The 21826-nt window shown below is 45.6% G+C and overlaps 1 protein-coding gene across 4 annotated transcripts in view; it reads left to right on the forward strand.

Annotated features, from left to right (window-relative positions):
* The window catches only part of rap1gapa (RAP1 GTPase activating protein a), a 91969-nt gene that overhangs the window by 62302 nt on the left and 7841 nt on the right, over nt 1-21826 (forward strand). For 2 of the 4 annotated variants that reach the window (XM_080854131.1, XM_080854129.1), the window contains exons 4-18: nt 6619-6654; nt 7996-8043; nt 8747-8785; nt 9218-9403; nt 10520-10623; nt 11331-11409; nt 11923-11976; nt 12196-12279; nt 13129-13229; nt 13744-13873; nt 15403-15558; nt 15821-15892; nt 16291-16377; nt 16716-16856; nt 21415-21492. In XM_080854131.1, coding sequence (XP_080710257.1) covers nt 6637-6654; nt 7996-8043; nt 8747-8785; nt 9218-9403; nt 10520-10623; nt 11331-11409; nt 11923-11976; nt 12196-12279; nt 13129-13229; nt 13744-13873; nt 15403-15558; nt 15821-15892; nt 16291-16377; nt 16716-16856; nt 21415-21492 — 1377 coding nt within the window. In that variant the 5' untranslated portion in view covers nt 6619-6636. Of the gene's footprint in view, nt 1-6618; nt 6655-7995; nt 8044-8746; nt 8786-9217; nt 9404-10519; nt 10624-11330; nt 11410-11922; nt 11977-12195; nt 12280-13128; nt 13230-13743; nt 13874-15402; nt 15559-15820; nt 15893-16290; nt 16378-16715; nt 16857-18270; nt 18403-21414; nt 21493-21826 lie in introns of all 4 variants that reach the window. The other 2 variants (XM_080854132.1, XM_080854130.1) reach the window with 2 other exon arrangements.

Raw genomic sequence — 21826 nt, forward strand, 5'->3', positions numbered from 1 at the left:
TTTGAGGGGTGGAACAGAGGGCAGGAAGACTGGGCTGCCAAAGCACTTATTGGACTGATAAGTGGAGGGGAGAGTTGGCACGATGAGCCAATAGGTCAGCTGACCCACCACCTGTATCTGGGGAACTGTAAACAATCTGTCATGTGACCCTAAATTGATGAAGAGGTTAACTTAATTTTTTGGGGGCATATCGGGTATAATCAGTCTCACGTCAAAAGTAATTTACCTCTGTTTAAAAAAGATGTGTTGATGCACTGGTAGTGTGAAAAACATCTGGGTGAATTAACAAGAGTGTAGCTCTTTCCCAAAATGGTAGATGTGGGGCAAAATGAGCCAGATCCTCATGAACCACCGGTTTACATGATATTTGGTTTTAAGTGTTGCATGTAGTATACTGTAAGTGTATCCTTACAATGAATAACTGACATTATATTTCATATTTTAGATGTACCATAACAGCAGTCATGCCATGGAATTACAGAGGGAAAACAGACTGAGGCGTCATAGTCATGTGCTTGTAGCCCTAGATTACTTCCTTGTGGATGACATAGAAGCATCAATCTTGTTTTGCCATTTAGAATAGCAATTTCAATACATACTGTATGTAACAGCTTGGTGAAAAGATTATGTGACACATATGTTTATATTATGTTATAGTCTAAAAAGTTAAATAGTCTATCAGTGTTTCTCAAAAGAATACAAGTTTCCCTTGATTCAAGACTTTTTTTGTATATTTCTTAAAGACTTGGCAAACCATCTTCAGGTTTCAGAACATAAGACTAATCAGTTGTGATGTATGTTTCATGAACACCAGTACAACAACCATAACATGGGGCAAGTTGAGTCACAAGACTACTTTTTGAGACCCCCATATTTTGTTGTCTATTTGAATTAGGTATAAGGCTTAAGTTGATGACAGACATCCCAAACTTGTGTTGTACGAATGAGTTTTATTTCTGTGTCATATTCCCTTGGCTATAGGGTGACTTAAGTAAATAACAGCTCATCTTCTCCCACTCTCCCCTACACCGAGGATGATTCAACTCTTATCTCCTCAGGGAAATCAGGCCAATTCCTAATGAATGACCCGTGTGTCCGATTCACTCCACTCTACCAACCGTTGCATGTTTTACACATGCATACACACAAACACACACACTCTCTCTCGCACACACACTCACACACTGACACACACAAACAAATACAATGCACGAAGGCATAGATACACACCCAGCTAAACAAATACTCTCTCTCTCTCTCTCTCTCTCAATCACACACACAAATGCCAGGACAAGCACACTGCCTGTCAGTAGACAACAGACACATTTCTGTATGTGCTTATTGAATAAACACAATTAGATTCCCAACTCTCTCCCCACCATGATCAAGTGATTACAAAGATCACATTATGCCTCCTGCACCAGTGCCTTGGTACTGCTAGGAAGTACACCCAACAGCTATACTCCGCGGTCCACACAGATGATCTGCATGACATTTGCGAAGGTAATGAATATGGAGCAGGAGGACACCTGTGGCAAAGCCCCCTCAGCGAGGCCCAAGATTATTTTCCACCGTAGCTCTTCTCTATCAGTACTTTAGAGGTTCAGGCAGGGTGGGTCTATGTAGGGCAGCAGAAGTGATGGGCTCTAGTGTTTTTTATTGCACACAAGGCAGCCTGTAGGAGTTCCGAGGCATAATTGCTGCAGGTCTTTTGTCTTTGCTTTATCTTTATGTCCGGTGGGCAGCTCCAGCAACCACAGCAGCTTCTTAGGTCCCTGGGTCCACACACTCATCACACACCCCCCCGCTAAGGAGCACAGCAGGAGGCAGGAGAAGAAAAAACACTCTTTATGCTTTTCACTCCGTGTCTGGATAGTATGTCGTAAAAAAGATTCAGCGACTTTATGGCGAGTGCTGGTAGCGGTGCTGTTTGTGGCTGCACTCTTGGTGAAGGATGCTGTTGACAGTTAATGTTATGGCTATTTGTGTCCCCCTGTAGGGAAGTGGCTGTAAGATGTCCCAGCTCTGTTAGCATTAGAGGTCATTATCACAAGTTATTTATGCACTCTGAGTTACAACTACCGCTTCATCAACTGAACATGAGAATGTATGATGAGTGGCACGATAACACTTGAAATGATAAAAAAACACGACTAATTGTGTATTTTGCATTAGAGGAGTGTAATTGTTGTGTCATCATGGTTCCGCATTCTGCAAATCTGTTGCTTCTGCTGAAGCAGCTGTTGCTCACCAGGCTGGTACCATGACCATAACCACAAGACTGGATGAATTAGGGATTAATGCTTTGCCTCCCACTAGAAAATCCATAACATTCACTTTATTTAGCCTGGTTCCGTATACTGTAGATATAGGTTTGTAGAAACGATGAGGCCTATTTTTAGAAACACCAGCTACCATCTGTCTGTAACAGATCCTCTATTTTTATTGGCATTATTGACTGGCTATAAAGGTTCATTATGGCTTTCCAGATCATATTTTACAGCATAATGGCTGTTTGTTCTTCATCAGCGGGCAGAAGGCAGAATATCCACTCTTCTCCCACATGAGCTTCCCATCCAAACAGACTTTCCCTAATCTTGCAACGAATCAGCATTATGCTCAGTCAGTCTATAACTTCATCAATCATGCATTGTTATCAAATACAAAACAGAAATAAGACGAACGAGCCAAACAAAAGTGTATTAAAAGAAGAGGAAGTGGAAGAGGAAGACGAGTTGGTGATTTAGCATTAGTAAGACAGTATTTCTAAGCTGATTGTCCATGAGAGGATGTCTGGGGATGGCCAGTGATAGAGCTGACCTGTGAGGGGGCTGGGCTCAGACAAGTATGTGACACTCTGTCCTGCCGGCACGGCGAGGCATGTCGTTTCTCTGGCAGGCACATCTGGCCGTGGCAAGAGACATTACACTAATGATCCAGCTGAGCCTGCCACACTTGCCAATGACAGACCTATTAGCACTATGAAGGTCAGGCATCTGTCTCTCTATCAATTTCTCTATCTATCTATCTCTCTGTCTGTCTCTCGCTCCTTCACTTTATTATCTTATAGTCTCTTCCTCCCTCTTTCTTTCGCTTATTCCTTCTCTCTCTCTCGCTCTTTCTTGTTTTTGTCATTCTTTCTGTCTGTCTGCTTTAGTGTCTCTCTTCGTTCCTTTTTCTCCCTCTCCCTCTCTTCCTCTCGTTCTCTCTCTCTCTTTCCATCTATCTATCATTTTCTCTATATCCCACGAATGATAGCACCTCAAAACATAGCAGATCCACACATAGTGTGTCAGCCAGTCAAACCAAATGCTTGACTGTCCTCTTTTTTCTCACTCTCTAAAGTGCTAAACTGTCATCCAGTGGGTAAGATCCAGCCGTGTGCCTTGGCGCTGTGTAAGTGTCGAGAGGGGTGCTCTTTGGCGAGACTAGGCTGTGCTCAGACTTGTCTGGGAGAGGAGAGGAGAGAGAGGAGAGATAAAGGAACAGAAAAGATAGAGGAGACAGAGAGAAAAGAGAGAACAGCAGCAAGATAGAGTGGAGCACAGCCTGAGGAGGCAGTCTCAGTCCTGGCTCTGGCCAGCGGCCAGAGAGAAGGAGGAGGCAGGCAGGAGTACCCGCACACACACTATAAACACACACACACACACACAAACACACAAACACACACATACACACACACAGACACACACAGACACACACACACACACACACACACACACTACATACTCTTGCATAAACACACACACTCATGCCCTGGAGGAATGCTCTCTCCGTGCATGTCTCTGCCTCCATATCTTAACTTTTAAACACTGAAAGACCGGATGTGGAAGGAGAGAGAGAAAGAGATAGCGCGAGCATGTGTGTGAGTGTTTGAAAGAGAGAGAGAAAGCACAAGGGTGTGTGAGAGTGTGAAAGAAAGAGAGAGAGAGTGAGAGAGAGAGGACCAAGGGAAGAGACCAACAGAGATTCTCAGCAGGTTGAGGAAGAGAAGAGAGCGACACTCCCACACACAGAGACTTCTATTTGAGTTTATCCTCATAGACCTCCTGTGTACACCTGTGTTGTAAAAGCGGGCTTCAGACACCTGGATGGCTTCTGTGGGTTGGCCAGTGGACCGGTAGGGCGCGTGCATCAGCAGCCAGAGTTAGGAGTTACACCTCTCCATACCATGGATCATAGGAGACGTCCCACACGGTGTCCTTACAGCAGTGCTGGGTCTGGACAACCCTCTCTACTGAGGTGGATCTCACGCTGACCGATGTGTCAAACTGAAGACAGTGCTTGTCTCATTCTCTGATCTGGACTTTGCCTGGAGTTTGATTTTCTCATCCACTTCTGGACTTTGATTTGGTAGATTTTTTTTTGTTTGTTTTGTTTTGTTTTTCTTTCCTGTAAAAATGGCCAAAAGTCGCCATGTTTCCCAGAGCCCGCCTCAGGTTACCCTGGGCCACTGGAAGAAGCCGAGCAGAGTGAGTAGCCCTTCAAGTGACGCATTGCTGTAATGTAATTAATTAGGTCAGAAGTGGCAAACAGGAAAGACCTCAGCAAGAGTCATTAGCCAACACACAGCTTTTTCTTTGAATACCAAACAGCAAACAGTGCAGGATAAGGGACCTAAAGAACCTTGTGCTTTTTGTCATGCGAGCAGGGAGCGTATTTGTCACAGTGATACCCGCCGTGTGAAAGCACTTCAGATGTCGCTCGTTAAGTGATAACTACTTCTTGGCTTTCTGTGAGGAATTGACTGTTGAGGGTAGGAAAAGCATTGCTCTAATCTGAATTGCACTTTGTGATGGATGGTGAATTGTGGTATTTTTTGACCTGTTCATTTGTGTGTGAGCTTTCATGATTAGATGCACCGGATTAATGGAGAAACATCATTTGGTCCTTTCCCATGCTTCTTGACTGGAATATAGAGCTTTACTCTGACTGGCCATAGGAGAGCAATTGAAATGTTTATTTTGCTAAGTGCTACATGTAGCCACCTCTGGGCTCAAGTCAAGGTTTTAAGTGTTTAGTTTGCAGGGCCGGCACTGTGTGTCCTTCATGCCCTTCTGTTTGTCAAGGGAGGTGACCTCATGTGCAGGGTCAGAAAATGGATCCATTATGAGCTGTAGATCGGGACAGTTGATATACTTTAATAAGGGGTGTTGGTTGCTTTGACATAAAGGTGCTGTATGTAGGTCTTGCTGTGAAAAGGACACAAATATCAACAATAATTTAGATGATTATGAAGGAATACACACATGTAACATCTGAGCTCTCTCCAGCATTTCTTTGCCTGTTTGCAAACGTAAAAAATGTATGCAAATTCAGATAAGAGGGCAACCAGATGCATAGAATACAAAGGAATATTTGGAAACATAATCTGTTCTCTGTCTAATCAGAATAATAGCATTATTGAAACATTCACATTTTTGGACTACAAACGTACCTTTAAATGCGATTTGTATGATATGTAGATGTGGATACACATGCCTGTCATGTTTCTAGTTTTATGGATTTAGCTCTGTAGAATGCAATACTTAACTTGTGTTTTATCCTGGTATAGCTCTTCCAAGTCATGTTTGTTTTGAGGGCAGTAATATATTTGCGAATGGCGAAGGGTTTGCTAAGAGATCTACTCTACTCTGCCACACTTGACTGCAAACTCTCCTGTCTATTTAGTCAGAATGGCCTGGTGTTCTGGTCTTTAGTGTGTGTGTGTGTGTGAGTGTGTCTGCAAGAGACAGAGAGAGAGAGAGAGAGAGAGAAAGAAAAAGAGAGAGTGAGAGAGTGAGCAACATTTCTACCCAGAACACTCTTCTCCTTTAGAAGGTGCAGATTAGTGCGTTCCCATTCTTTCACAGTAGTTGAGCTCTCTCTCTCCCAATCCCTCTGCTAATATGTACTACGTATAATGAATTGGTCAGGTCTAACCAGCTGTGAAATGATCTGGCCATGTCTTACCGTTTATTACTGCAGATAAGTTGGTGTACTTTGCTTAGGTAAACAAGGCCCACTGTTTGTTCTCATACAGAATGAGATGTGAAAAGGGAACTTGAACAGTTGCAAAGAGAAAACAGACCGTCAAACTTATTCAAGGTCATTCATTGCTTTTCCACAATAGGTGTAACCTACTGAAAGCTACTCACACAAAGCCTTTTGTTGACTGCGCAAGTGATGTTCCTTCTTCTTGTAGTGTGCCAAAGTTGTGCTTGCTGCCATTAACATTGTATTTTGCCTGAGTGCACGTTGTCACCAAAGCCAGAGCTTGCCCAGTGGCTGTCTTTAACATGGTACTAAACCTCACTGCTGCAATGTTGTCTATGCGCGTAGTGTTTATGTGAGGGGTTTTGGCAGGCTTCCGGAACAATCTGTGGAAATTCAATAAGGCCAGTCACAGGCAACAGGGTGGCATGCTACTGTCCTGATTAAGTGTAACAAATTAGTTTAGTGTGAGCCACTTCATGCATGAGAGTAATTAGCATGTTCACACATCACTAGCCTTAAATGTACTACAGGGGTTGACTTAGTGTCCTCCATTACACCTGAGGGTCATCGTTCATTCATTCTATCAATAATTTCTTTATTCTTTATCGCCTCATCTCATCTCCCTTCCTCCCCTCTTCACAGACCTCAGATTTATTTGAAATGATTGAAAGAATGCAGGTAAGGTGTTTTTTATCTCTGTCTTTCCATCTCACTGATTTATTTAATCGTGTCTGATGTGACGGCTTATGCTAACCCCTCAAGTAGCTTTGTCGTCTCACTGGCATGGATTCACACTAAAGGTCATTCTTGTCCTTCCCAGACTTTCCCCTCCCCAAATAACCCTGAAGGCAAACATTGCTTCATTAGTTTGCGTGCCACGGTTTCAGAAGCACAGAAGTATATAGAGCTCATAATGGCATCGTGAATACCACTAAATTAATCTCTGTCCCTCTCTCTGGGCGTCCATTATGATTCTTCCTTCCTGGAAGCGGCTAATGGAAATATAGGTCAGAACAGATTGTCTCTCTGTTGATCATTATTGCTCTAGTCATTTTTATGCTGTGCTTCCTCAGTCATTAAATGGATATGCTGCATCTCAGGATTACTTACAAGTACACTGAATAGTATTTGCAGAGACTCACTGAAATGTATATCCCGATATTTAAAATAGTTATTTCCTATCTTCAGAGGAAGGGTTTATTTTGATTTAGTTATATTGCTATATCGAACTATATAGTCATGGTGGTAGGCCTAAAATATGTTAATTTAGTGTTACAATCCTGTAATGTTCCAGAGTTTGTTCTAGAGTTTGCTATAAGATGAAGACTCTCCGTTTTTGTTTAGATAGATCCTAGAGAGATTCCCTCCTCTCCTGCATCACACTCTCGCTTCCAAACACAAATTGACAGTTATCACCCCCATCAAACGAGCCGTCCCACATCGCTCCTTCACGCTCCGCCTGGCGTCTGGTGGTCTTTTCTAGAAGTGTCCGCCCCAGAGCCATTCTGCCTTTAGGGTTAACATCTTTGTAAGTGGCACAGTCCTCAACAACATCCATCTGTTGCTTTTCCCTCACAGAGCTCTTCAGTGTGTGTGTGTGTGTGTGTGTTACCGTATGTCTCCATCTAGAATGTTCTCCTTCTATCTCTGAGATTAGTGCATGTGAGTGAGCTTTCCCTCCGTCCTCTTTCCCATTGTGTGTCCTTATGTGTGTTCTTTTCATGTGTGAGTGCGTTTCTTCATACCCTCAGGGTTTCCCCTCTATTCCACAGATTCTCCTCTCTTAACTGCTGTACATTTTCATTCCAAGAACCACTGTGAATAAAATGCACTGATTCTGACACACTTTTTTTTGCACAAGTCTACTTGGGAAATAAATGTTCTTACACCCATGTTCATTCGACATCTGTTGCTGTGCCGTTATTTGCCACGATGAATGCACCGATCAGTGTAAATGTCATGCCGGTAAGAAATGAAAGGGCGTTGCAGAGCCAAGCCTTCTCCCATTTGTCTTTGCAGGGCAATAGAATGGATGAACAGAGGTGTAACCTTCCTCCCGTGCTCAAAGTAAGTGCCGTGCTCCTCTCCTCTCCTCTCCGGCTTGCCCTGCTCTGTTCCTCTCTTCTCCACAGGCCTCCCTTTGCTCCACACAAAACCGTCATTGTCTCAGTGCCGTCGCTGAGAAACGTTTTCTCCTTATCTCTCGGCAGACAGCCAAAAAGACAGGCAAAAAAAAACAGAAGGGTGCAGTTATCTACTGCGACGTGCTCAGCCTTCAAAAGGCAGCTGTGTCTCCCCGTTCACGTGTATAGACAAACGGAATTAACAAAGAACGAGGAGAGAAGAGAAAAAAGAGAAGCGCAGTGAGATAAATTGGCGCGGAGCAGTGTTCCTTGGCCCGTGGCCATCTCTATGTAATGAACCACGCCTGAGAATGCGGCTTGGGCTTGATTGGGTTGTGATTTAGCGTTCACCAGAATTACATCCTCATTAAATGCACAGGAAAGCTCTCCTTTCCTCCCTGCCTTTCCTACTCAGTTCATCCGAGTGTTTCGGTTCTTCCGCCCCGGACAATCATGACCACGGAGGTGTGCAGTGGTACACATTAATGAGCCGCTGGCTTTTTAAAGATGTGCACTGGGGCTGTACTGGATTGGGCCCCTCAGAACTTTGAAAGCAGTATTGTTTGTAAAGGGAGTGCTTCATGGAGGGTGGAAGGGTTATCACGCACAGATAAGTGACTTGTCTGGTCTCTTCTCTCTCCCCACAGACAGAGGAAGACTACATTCCTTATCCCAGCGTCCATGAGGTGAAGCAGAAACTCATCAAGAGAAAATGGCCTGTCTGTGCCTCTGTGTGTGTGTGTATGTGTGTGTGTGTGTGTGTGTGTGTGTGTGTTTACGGTGTGCGTGTGCGTGTGCGTATATGTATGTGTGTGTGTGTGTGTGTATGCATGATGTATGGGAGAGTGTGAGGGCAGGAAGATGTCTTCATTAGAGGCTACTGTGTGTGCTAGTTTCTATCCCAGTTTCCATAGGATGAAGCCATATCAAAGAAATATCATATCATAAATACGTGTGTGTTTCTCTGTATTCACCATAAATATGTGTGTCTAGGAGAAATTACAACTTGATATCTATATTTAAATGTTTGTGTGTGTGTCTGTTTGTGTGTGTGTGGGTGTGTGTGTGTGTGTGTGTGTGTGTGTGTGTGTGTGTGTGTGTGTGTGTGTGTGTGTTAGGTGCTTGGAAGAAGGAGCCCGTTCCCCCTGATTCTGCTACCCCAGTTTGGCGGCTACTGGATTGAAGGGACCAATCATGAGCTGCAGAGCGGGAACGACCCCGAGCAGCTCCTGTCTCCCACGTCACACGTCAAGCTGGAGTCCAACACCACCGCTAAGATCTACAGGAAGCAGTTCCTGGGCAAGGTGAGCAGCCGCAGACACTCTGAGAGTACAGACAATGTTTCATCACTCGCACAGAGAAAAGAGATCTGGGGAGAAAGGTGGGAAACATTGGGAGAGAGGTTGTCATATTCCTGGAAATGAAAACCTTTCAATCTAGGTTTCTGGCTGGCTGGTTTGTTGGCTGAATGGGCTAGCTGACATCTGAGTCTTCACCCGTGAAGTAACTGCTGTGGTCTGAAGCATATATCAAATGACCCCTTAGGCATGACTAGTGGGCAGTCTAGGAGAGGTGTAGGTGAATTATTACCTTCACCATCACAATTTCATCACATATGTAGACTTTAGGCTGGTTCTCTCTCCTGCAGCCCCTCCCTTGAAACTATTTTGGAGGTACAGAAAATATGAAATGATATGAAGTGTCCTTAGGTCCAATAAAGTTAATGTTTAATTATTCATTAAGAATAATGTAATTATGTTAGTACACGTTGTTATAATATGTACTTTGGGTTAAGGTTAAGTCTTGAATTAGGATAAGTAATGAGTGATAATATTTAAAAAATAATTAACAGTATTATTTATCTACTAGTGCACTGTCAAAACATGCACCTAATATATTTTGAATAGAAAGTATTTTCAACATGTGTCGAGGCTCACAATATGTCAATTTTTACTCTGAAGCGTGATTTGATTGAAAGTAATGAGGTGGTCTCCCTTAATTTACAACTCTCTATCACGACTTCGCTGCAAAATGACAAACCTCGCACAAACCGCATAACCTAATCACTAGCTGAGGCTTGCCCGTCCGTGGCTCATAATAATGAAGATATTAAGATTTCCTTTTTTTCTCCTTCCTCCCTTCCACGGTGTCCTTAATGTATTCAGATCTAATCTCATAGATGAGGCAAAGGGTCTAAATGAATGGGAGGCAGGCTGGGATGCCAGAGATCAGCAGGGGAGACGGAAAGCAAATTAAATAATGAAAAGAGAGTTTGCTGGGTGCATGGAGGAGTGGAGAGCTGGGGTTGGGTGGAGTTGGATAGAGGATGATGTGTGTGTGTGTGTGTGTGTGTGTGTGTGTGTGTGTGTGTGTTTGTGTGTGAGATGATGAATTGTAAGTCTTGTTTCCGTGGTTATTAGGAACACTTTAATTACTACTCTGTGGACAGCGCCCTTGGCCACCTGGTGTTCTCCGTGAAGTACGATGTCATTGGCGACCAAGAGCACCTTCGGCTTATGCTTAGGTACTGTGCTTGAAGAATTAATCAGTTATTTGCTCTCTCTCTCTCTCTCTCGCTCTCTCTCTCTCTTCCACCTCTCTCTTTTTCCCTCTCTCCCTCCTGTTCTCTCTATATCAGGCACTGTGCTAGCAGTATTCATTCATGTTGCTTACTTTCCCTCTCCCCTCTCTCTCCCCTCTGTCCCTGTCTTCTGGAAATCTCTCTCACTCTCTCTCTCTCTCTCTCTCTGTCTCTCTGTTCCGTGAGGTCTGGATGTGTCATCATGTTTAGCTGTCACAGCCCGTGCCATCCTCCTTCCACATATGTGTAATCATTAGGTTTCAAAAGCAATCATCTCTGCCTTCCACCTGAATCTGCCCTTTGTGGAAAATAAGAGCATGCTTAATCAAGACCCTTTCAATATAAAAAAGGAAGGCCTTTGAAGCTAAAGACTGGATATAAACACAGCTCTCATATCCGCATTTGTCAACAGATGGACAATATAGGCCAGTGTGTGGGTGGAGGGATGGACGAGGACAGTGGGCTCAGGGCCCTTTTACCCCATGTGACGTGATGTGTTTAATACAGCAAACTGACCTGGTGCAGATAGAACAGTCAGACACACAGGGGCGAGAGGAAGTCATTACCACCAGGGGGTGTAAATAAATAATGAATAAATAATGAAGTCTTATCCTTTCTTTTGCTCTCTCTCCTCTTTTGTTCTCCCCCAGAACTAAATTGAAAACGTACCATGATGTGATCCCAATATCGTGCCTGACGGAATTCCCCAACGTGGTCCAGATGGCCAAGGTAAGGGTGCACACGCACGCACGCACGCACGCACGCACGCACGCACGCACGCACGCACGCACGCACGCACGCACGCACGCACGCACGCACGCACGCACGCACGCACGCACACACGCACACACGCACACACGCACACACACACACACACACAAACACATCTCGGAGCATGGTGATGGGGTCAGAGCTATTATGTCCGGGCATCTCCCATTTGTCTGAGTGATGTGACTGATGCCCTGTCCCTCTATGCAGTCCTGGAGCCAGGGAGTCTGTACCCTATCATTACTTTGACACCAGACGGGGCACACAACCACACAGACACACAGACACACACACACACAACCACACAGACACACAGACACAGACACACACAAACACACACACACACGCGCGCACACACACACACACACACACACACACACACACACACACACACACACACACACACACACACATAGAACCACACACAAAATCAACAAAAATCAATGTTCTTGTGTCTTTGTCTTCTGTTCCAAGCTTGTCTGCGAGGACGTGAACGTGGACCGTTTTTTCCCAGTGCTTTACCCAAAGGTATTGTTAGTACACTACCCTTCCATTATAATTGTTGTTTTTAAATCCTGTCACATGACAGTGCTACAGGCCACACACATGACCTAAATGCCAAGTTGTCATCCTTAAGGACTTCAGGGATGGAACTGTTTGTGTAACTGTTTGTGACTTTACTCTTGACATTCACCTCAATTAAATTCTCATTCTCTTCACTCTCCTCAAAATGTCACCTCTCCGCAGGCTTCGAGGCTTATAGTTACTTTTGATGAACATGTCATCAGCAACAACTTCAAGTTCGGTGTCGTCTACCAGAAATTCGGTCAGGTAAGCCCCATCATGTTACAAGAAGCATCAGTCCCATTGACATGCACTAGGCTTAGTCTTGCGCCTTTTTCCGTTCTCACTGTCTTTTGTCACACTGATGACACTGAGGTCTTTAGAATTAGCATATATTTTCATAAACATCTTGTTAAAATCACAACCGTATTGTCTGCCCAAGCTCTCGATCACAATCTTGACCTTTAAGCCTTAAATGGCAGATGTCTGTGCTTTGTGTAAAGCCACTCTGCCGGCTGGATTATTAGCATTGATGAGGAGATTTGCATTGAGAGAGACATCACAAAGGAAATATGTCACTGAGAAACAAACAAGCCAGTTTGGTACATGCCCGGCAGTAGTGTAACCCTGGATCTACTCTCTTCCGCCATATTCGAATGTCTGTAACCTCAGCAGGCCACGCTAGTATGTTTATTCTAGAGACACATTAGCATTTTCACTGGGCTAATTGGCTCCAAGTAACCAGTGTGAAAGAGCTCTTTAGATTTGCTAATGCCACGCTGGAGTGGCTTTGGCTTTGTCTTTGGTCGAGATCTTTGTTGACATTGCGTGTTCCGGAGGTTTTCGTTCCATTTCACATTTCTTTATTCGGTACACTCCGGTCGTGATGATAAACAAAAAGCAGCGCCGTGGCACCCTGTTGTTATTCTAATTACCTGCGCCATGCCTCGGACGATCATGGCGCCTCTAATTTGCGTAGCGCTCTGTTGGGTGCTGTGGGTGCATTCATGAAGCTCACATCTGTTATTGTGTTGCATTGTGTGGTGCCGTGGCCTGAAAGGGCAGAAGGTTCCAGAAGGTGCACGACTGAATATGTATCCTGATTGTTCTGTGCAGACCTCGGAAGAAGAGCTCTTCGGGAACAATGAGGAGAGCCCGGCCTTTGTGGAGTTCTTAGAATTTCTGGGCCAGAAGATTGAGCTCCATGACTTCAAAGGGTAAGGTTCTCTTCAAACCAGCCTCTCCTAGAGGCAGATGGCAGGGCAGTCAGATCAGGGCCGGATCAGGGCCAGATCAGGGCTGGATCCGTACCAGAAGCAGCTGCCAACCGGGATTGCAGCAGCTCTCTCTGCAGGCCATTTGAATGTAGTCATTCCTTTTGTCTAGTGTGCACACAAAGTGAGAGAAGCTGGGTAATTAACTGAAAGGATGAGAGCCATAAAATGTCTGTTACTGGTGCGTCCACTTACTTTAAAGACACATGCTAAGTGATTGCAGCCTGCTCTCCACTTTTAAGGTAGATCAATGCATGGCAGACATAAAATGATTCACACCAACATGGATCAATGAAACCTGATTAGATCTACTGCATCTGTGGATAGGTATATGCGTGAGTCTTTGTCCAATTGTCTTGGATAGTCATGAGGAAGTGAGAAAGGACTGCTGTGTTTTTGTGAATGTGCATAAAAGTGATCCTTGAAAATTGCGACACATTCCCATGTTTCCACCTAGTTTCCGCGGAGGGCTGGATGTGGCTCATGGACAGACTGGGACCGAATCGTACTACACCAACTTTCACAACAAGGAGATCATGTTCCACGTGTCCACGATGCTCCCGTACACGGAAGGGGACACGCAGCAGGTAAACACACCTCCTGTGTGCAGCTGAGAGACACACACACACGCACATGCAAACACACACACACGCATACACACGCACACACATACACGCATACACACACACACACGCACATGCAAACACACACACACACACACACACACACACACACACACACATGCAAATCCCAAATTGATGAATGGCTCCACAGTAGCGCCGGCTGTCTCCGCATCTGTGAATTCCCTTTTCCCCAGGCCGCACGGTTTCGCTTTTTAACCAAAGCGACGGAGTGGCTGGAAAGGACATCTGTGGAGGTTGCTTTAAAATTATCACATCTCTGTTTAAAATTCAATACATGTGCTCACAGATTGATGAGGCGCTGTCAATCAGGATGGCTTTTTTTAGCCTCCTCTCTTCAAGGAATCCAAACTCACCACTTAAGTTGAGACACAGGCATGCTCACACATATACACACACAAACACACACACATACTTGCAGACATACACACACACACACACACACACACATGCACTGAGTTGGGTTTGACTCCAGCTGTTTTCCCCATGGGGACTAGACTAACGATTCATGTCAATCATTCAGGCTGATTCAGGAAGCAGCATCCGTCCTTCACTATGTTTACCACACACTGTGTTTGTTGGTGTGTGTTTGTGTGTGTGTGTGTGTGTGTGTGTGTGTGTGTGTGTGTGTGTGTGTGTGTGTGTGTGTGTGTGTGTGTGTGTGTGTGTGTTTATTTATGTGTGTGAGTATGAGTGCCAGACATGGCTGAGTGCTTTGAGATACAAGAACAGTTGAGAACAGTTTGCCTGAAGCTCTTCCTTTACACACTGGCATACACACTGACATACACACTGGCATACACACACCCTCACTCATGAAGGGACTTGCATGCACATCCTCACACCTGAATATCCCACACACAACATACAGAAACACTTACAGAAACACACTTTCAAAACCACTCATATCTCACACACAACACACATAAGACACTCACAGAAACACACTTTCATAACCACTCATAAACAGTCGCTGTTGAATTATTCAGCCTGATGAATTGTTTAGTAGCCCAGCAGACTCTCCCTGCAGGAAATCTGTATTGAGCAGCGGTCAATAGGATCCCAGGCTCAGCATGCCTTTGAATGCACAGAAGGAGCCCTGAAATAGCTCTGCTCATCACAGGCATAACCCACACAGATAATTACATTACACAAGACCGCTCTCCACGTGACTCGCACTCAAATGTCTGGTTTTGATAAAGGTGTGTGGGACTCACAGGTTTACTCATGATTTGGGAAAAAGTTTAACAACAGATTTATTTCTGTAGGTTTGATTAAACAGAGGAACTTTTGTACACGGAGTGAAGATAAACTTGTTATACTCCCAAGGCACCGGTATGGCTCCAGTTATCTCAGGGAGCTGACAAGCAAACACAGCTGAGCTATTTACGTAGTCGTTCAATGAGTCATTCAGTTTGGAAGTGCACTGCAGGGAACGGTGGTTGGTATTCCCGTTGTGACGCTGTGCTCCACAGCTGCAGAGGAAGAGGCACATCGGGAACGACATCGTCGCCGTGGTGTTCCAAGACGAGAGCACACCCTTCGTGCCCGACATGATCGCCTCCAACTTCCTGCACGCCTACGTGGTTGTACAGGTGGACAACGCCTGCTCTGACAACGTGCTGTACAAGGTAGATCCCCTCAGAATCAACAGAAAAAAACGTTGCAATATATGAATCAGTTGGATAGTTTCACCTTTGTGACCATTATTTGTAAACATGCTATTTTGGGATGTGACATTGTATTTCACTGTAACTATTTGTGTACATATCTGTATGAAGGGAAGTAGGCTGTAATGTGTTTAATTTTCACATTAGCTGACTGACCAGGGAGTGGACCGTTAAGTTGTGTTCGTCTCTTTTCTGCCATCTGTGCTTGGCTGGGACTCTGTAGGTGTCAGTGACATCACGGGATGACGTCCCATTCTTCGGCCCAGCTTTGCCAGATCCAGCCGTCTTTAGAAAAGTGAGTGACCCACTGCGAAGGTCTTGTTTAGTGTGTCAGAAGATGGATGCATTAATCAGCAGGGGACACAGAAAATAATCTACTCCTGCTGCTCAGCTAGTCCCTTCAGGGTGCCCAACATGGCAAAAAAATGATATGGGCTTAATTTTTTGTGCTACTTTAATCTGCCCTCTACTTGAATCTGTTTGGTAAATCATTTCATGGTCATTTCAAACTAAAACCTAGGGGAATTATGGGCCATCTCTGCGTGTTGGCTGGGGAGGTCCTGCTGAGAGATGGGCTGCTAATGGTTTCACAGTGCAGCATTAAAGCCCTGGGAATTATGGGACCTGCAGCAGAGTATACTATAGTGATGGGTATTCCTGAGAGAGTCTCATCTGTCACTGCTTGTTGCTTAGGGACCAGAGTTTCTGGAGTTCCTGCTCACCAAGCTCATCAACGCAGAGCTGGCGTGCTACAAGGCAGAGAAGTTCGCCAAACTGGAGGTGAGTCATCGGATAACTCAAGTCATCAGGCCGCCCCATGACCTCTACTGAGGAAAAGTATAATTAGGGTGGGAAGGGTCATGTCATCAAGTGCCTGTGCATGTGTGTGAGGGAGAGGTGTGTGTGTGTGTGTGTGTCTGCTTGTGCATGTGTGTGAGGGAGTGGTGTGTGTGTGTGTGTGTCTGTGTGCCTTTGTGTGCGTGTGGGCGTGTGTGTGGGTACATGTGTCTGTCTCACACCTCAAGGCTTTCATAAACTCACCAGCTGGTGTATGTGTGTGTGTGTGTGTGTGTGTGTGTGTGTGTGTGTGTGTGTGTGTGTGTGTGTTTATCTATCAGGAGCGCACGCGGACAGCTCTGCTGGAGACGCTCTATGAGGAGCTGCACCTCCACAGCCAGGCCATGATGGGTCTGGGAGGAGAGGAGGACAAGCTGGAGAACGGTGGTGGAGGAGGAGGGGGCTTCTTTGAGTCCTTCAAGGTAACCTCCCTGAAAGCTCCCTCACGGCTGCAGCCAGACCCCATCCAGCTCTTGGTGATGGGGCTTCCCCTCAACTCTCTTAGGGTGACCTAACACTTTAGTGGGGATGTCTGACAACTTTCGCCAGGTTACTGATGTGCCCAGCCAGAAACAGCATGTATCTCACATTACATCATAATATGGAGAGACTGGGATATCATCCCATCCTATTATGGTACAAAACAGACCCATTAAAGTCGTTAAGAACATCGTCTGCTCTAATGACTGGAGAGGCAGTGCTAATTCATCCCCCTCTGCACAGCAATGCTCATTCAGCACCAGTCTTAACCCCTCCGGGAATCTATTCACCGTCCCGTACACCTTAATGATCTTAATTATTATCTCATTAATTATAATTAGTGGTAATTATGAGTGTGCAAATACTGTAATCTTGGTGATATTGTGACAATTACTGATATTCCCTCAGAGGTAATACAACAGAGATAAATGACCCATTTTCAGGGTCACATTCTGGCTATATATTAAATTCCAGAGGCACTTAGACATGTCGCTAGCAAGTGTAGATATGCATAATTATCCAGAGCTCTCCAGTGAACATGCTGTTTGTGGTCATTTATATTGCCATTAACCTCTGCCATTTTACAGATTCATCAAATCTTTTCTCCTCTTTCTCTGTTTTTCATGATTTTGTAGCTACTTCTATAAACAGCATGGTGGGTCTGAAATCAATATGTGCTCACTTTTCTAAATCAGGTTAATGAGATTGTGAGCCACTTGTCTCTGGTTACGTCAGACGTCGTGAGTGTCATAGGGTGATGCTGGGAGCACTGAAAAGTGTCCTTTTAAGCAGCCAGGACATCTGAGCAAACTGCCTCATCAATATGCATTAGGAAAGAAATGCCATCCTGTCCTATCCTGTCCTGCCCTGTCCTCTCCTGTTAGCTGGCTTCGCTCCTGCCCGAGTGAAAATGCCTGAAGGGGCTTTACTTTCGCCAGGGTGGAGTGCTCGGGTCTACTGTTGCACACCTCTGTGCCTTATCCAAACACTTCCACACGGGCTAGCTCCGGCATGGTGCTCTAACACTGGTGTTTCTCCTTATCCAAAAACGTCCAATCAGGCTAGCTCCGGCATGGTGATCTAACACTGGTGCTTCTCCTCTCTCCATACAGCGCCTCTCTCAAGGGTTCGATCACGTCTTGCTTTTTTCTCAAGGATTGTGTCCTCTGGGATCGGTGGAAGCTCTTTGGGTTTGGGGGGGGTGGGGTGATTTTGGTTTTTCAAAGCAGGAGCCTCTCCCTGTCCAAGCCCACGCCCTCTCAACCAACCCCGCACCCCCCCCATGCCCTCTCTGGCTTTCCTCCACTCACCACCTCCGCAGCTCAACCTCCCCAATCTCTGCGTTTCTCTCTGTAGCGGGTGATTCGCGGCAGAAGCCAGTCAATGGACGCCATGGGCCTCAGTAGCAAGAAGCAGCCCACGGTCTCCACTAGTCTCAGCGGAAGCTTAATCCACAACCTACCAGAGATCCCAAAAGTCCCTGTGCTAGTAAGTAGCCCCCCCCACCCCAACACCACCCCAATCCCTCCGTGCACCCCAACCCCTCCTTATGGTGTTGAAACAGAGCAAGTGACGCCTGTCCTGACCTGGATGACACCGAACCTGGATGAAACCCTACTCCTGATATCCCTGACCCCACTGACCTCTGGTGTGCACCCCCTTACTCCCCAACCCCACCCCCCCAACACACACTACACCAGTCTGCCTGTGGGCACCAGACACCAGAATGGTACTCCGTGGGCACAGAGACAGCAATGGTACTCAGTAGAGGATGAGCCGGGTGCTAACCATGAGATGATGCTAACCTTCTCCTCACTAATGCCTTTAAAGAGGGCTTTCATGACTCTTTCATATCGCTGAGATTCAGTTCACACCTGCAATGAGTCTTTTTCAGTTTCTGTTGGTCGTGTGGAGAGTCGCCCCCAAACCCACCTATACCCCCCCCCCGATCTCCTCCTCAACCTTTTTCACACAGCTCTCCTCGTGTCTCCTACATGAACTCCTCTGCCTAAATGTGCCTGTCTGCAACAGAGAGACAGTGTGTCTGTGTGTTTGTGTGTGGGTATGGTCGTGAGAGAGTCTGTGTGTGTGTGTGTGTCTGTGTGCATGTGTGCGTTTGTGCGTGCACAGATGTGTGTGTTTGATGGATGTGTGTTAGATGTGCTTGCGCAGCGTGAGCACCAAAGAGCTGGAATGCACTGCATGCTGCCCAGAGGCGATGAGAATAGAAAAACATGAACCCAGCTCCACGCTCCCGCACGAACAAGAACAAAACACACTTATCCTCTGCCTCGGGAGTCGTGCGCCATGGCCAAGTTTTGATCATGATGCAAGAAGGTGTGTGTGTGTGTGTGTGTGTGTGTGTGTGTGTGTGTGTGTGTGTGTGTGTGTGTGTGTGTGTGTGTGTGTGTGTGTGTGTGCGCGTGTGTGTGCGTGTGTGTGTGGTCGTGGGGGTGTCTGCCTCAACACAACCGTACAACTTTGTTGTGGTAGGCAATAGAGGCCCTGAGGAGTGGCCTGGCAAATGGAGTGGATGTTAGAGAAATGAATGCCAGAGGCTTTCATCTCGACTCAACTCAGTGTGGGGTCTGTCTGCAGTGTGGAGTCTGTTTGCAGTGTGGAGTCTGTCTGCAGTGTGGGGTCTGTCTGCAGTGTGGAGTCTGTTTGCAGTGTGGAGTCTGTCTGCAGTGTGGGGTCTGTCTGCAGTGTGGAGTCTGTCTGCAGTGGGACTGTGATTTTGCTGCCTGAATGGGCATGTATGTGTTTGTGCATGCTGCTCTTTTTGTGATCGCTGTATATCTATACCTCCACATATGTTGAGATACTACTTGCGTCTGTGGCTGTGTGCGTGCAATTGTGTGTGTTCATCAGTTTTTTGCCCAGACGTGTGCTCCTGTCTATACCAAGAGTGTATTGGTATGTTCCATTGTTTCAGGTGTGTTGGTGTGTGCATAGCTGTGATATCAAAGACTATTTTGGTATGTACATGTGTGTAAATCGCGCACACACACACACACACACACACACACACACACACACACACATGTCCTACAGGGTTCCTCAGCTCCCGGGTCCAGGCAGTTAGTGATACCTTTCAAGGGTGAGTATGCAGGATGAGGAGAGGCTGTTGGGTCTGCTAAAGTTCCTCTCCAGCAGCTCCCTGCTGCTGTGCTGTGCTCGCTCTGTCTCAATGTGCCGCTCCGTCAAGCACAAGTCCTCTAAAGGACTACTGGGTGGCTCAGGGGACCTGGCTGCTACTGAAAAACTCATTTTTGCTATATTTCTTTTTTGGTGGAGGGACAGGGTGGTGAGTGAAATGTCCTTGGTGACCTTGAGATGTTTCTGGTTTAACATTTGCTCCCAGAAGCACTGTCACCATACTGATAAGTGATGAATGAGCAAATTATTATGGCATGTTACCACAGATGTCCCGGTTGGGGTCAATTGCAGATGCTGAATCTGTCATGTGCTCAGTCTGGTACACTGCCCTTAGGTGTCAAAGTGACCTTAGCTTTTGTGACAGCAAGTGGAAAGCCACCTACTTACCTTGGATATTACCCAGAATGCAGTATCCCACATGAAAATAATATTTAAAAAATAAATATATTTTACAATTATAATGTTAATCATATGTGTGTGTGTGTTCATCTATGTATGTATCTGTGTGTTTGCATTTGCATATTGTAAGTGTGAGCACCCACGCGTGTGGGTGTGTGTGTGTGTGTGTGTGTGTGTGTGTGTGTGTGTGTGTGTGTGTGTGTGTGTGTGTATATGTGTGCAATTGCAATACTAATGTTGTAACTGCAATATATTTTCACCCTGCTAATAATGGATGGCACAGACTTTATATATAATATCTCTGTACAGAATTAAATAGTGTTTTGCTTTTATTCATGTGCTATCAGTTGGATTTATTGGCTAATAAATCACACCATGAACTGAAATGAAATCTCCACTAAAACAAGGACACACTTATCATTAAAGTGCAGCTTTAAAATGCAGCAGATGCTTCTTGTGGGGCGTCCTTTAAAAGCATGATTAATGTCTGTCTGGCTGGCATGGTCCTCTGGTGGAGCGTTCATTAACCAGTCTCCTGTTTCGTCTAACATTGTGCCTTGTGTCCTCTTCCTCCTCCTCTACCTCAGCTTCTCACACAGGTCCTAGTCCTTGGGTCAACTTTCTGTCACAGCGACCTCCCCCCTCCTCACTTTCTGTGCTGCTGCTGTTCTGATGTTGCCTGTGTCATGTCTGTTATTCTCTTTAATATGCGTGCTTTGTGAAAGCTCTCCAGCCATGGTTTATATTGGTTTTTGTTTTATGTATGACATAACCTGCTGCATGGAGTCTCATGTTATCTCTTTTCTCCCTCTCCCTCTCCCTCTCTCTCTCTCTCTTGCTCTTGCTCTCTCTCCCTCTCTCTTCCTCTTTCCCTTTCCCTCTCTCTCTCTCTCTCTCTCTGTCTCTCTTTCTCTCTCTCTCACTTTCTTTGTGTTGATTCAGTCATTGCTTGTCCCGGGGAAAAGTCCCAGTAAATATGGACGTCGAGGCAGCGCCATAGGCATAGGAACGATAGAAGAGGTTAATGTATAACTCTTACTTACTTTCTCTCTCTCTCTCACTCACTCACCCACTTACCCACCCACTCACTCATTCATTCACTCACTCACACTCCATCTCTCTGCATCTCTTGCTGTCTTTGCATGTACTGAGCACATTTGAGCTATAACACAACGCCATGAGTCTCCTGTAGCCAGTGTGCTCCTCTGGTTGACGTATCCCAACCTCAAGGAATCTCAGAAGTACACACACTTCCTTCCACAAACGCTCTAAAAATGTCAGCCCATGTAGGAGTGGTCTTAATTATGGTGGAACAGACTGCCAAATGCAGCAAATCTTGCCTTTTGCTTTAAAA

The sequence above is a fragment of the Sprattus sprattus genome, assembly GCF_963457725.1.
Source record: "Sprattus sprattus genome assembly, chromosome: 16".
In the NCBI taxonomy this organism is placed as follows: domain Eukaryota; kingdom Metazoa; phylum Chordata; class Actinopteri; order Clupeiformes; family Clupeidae; genus Sprattus; species Sprattus sprattus.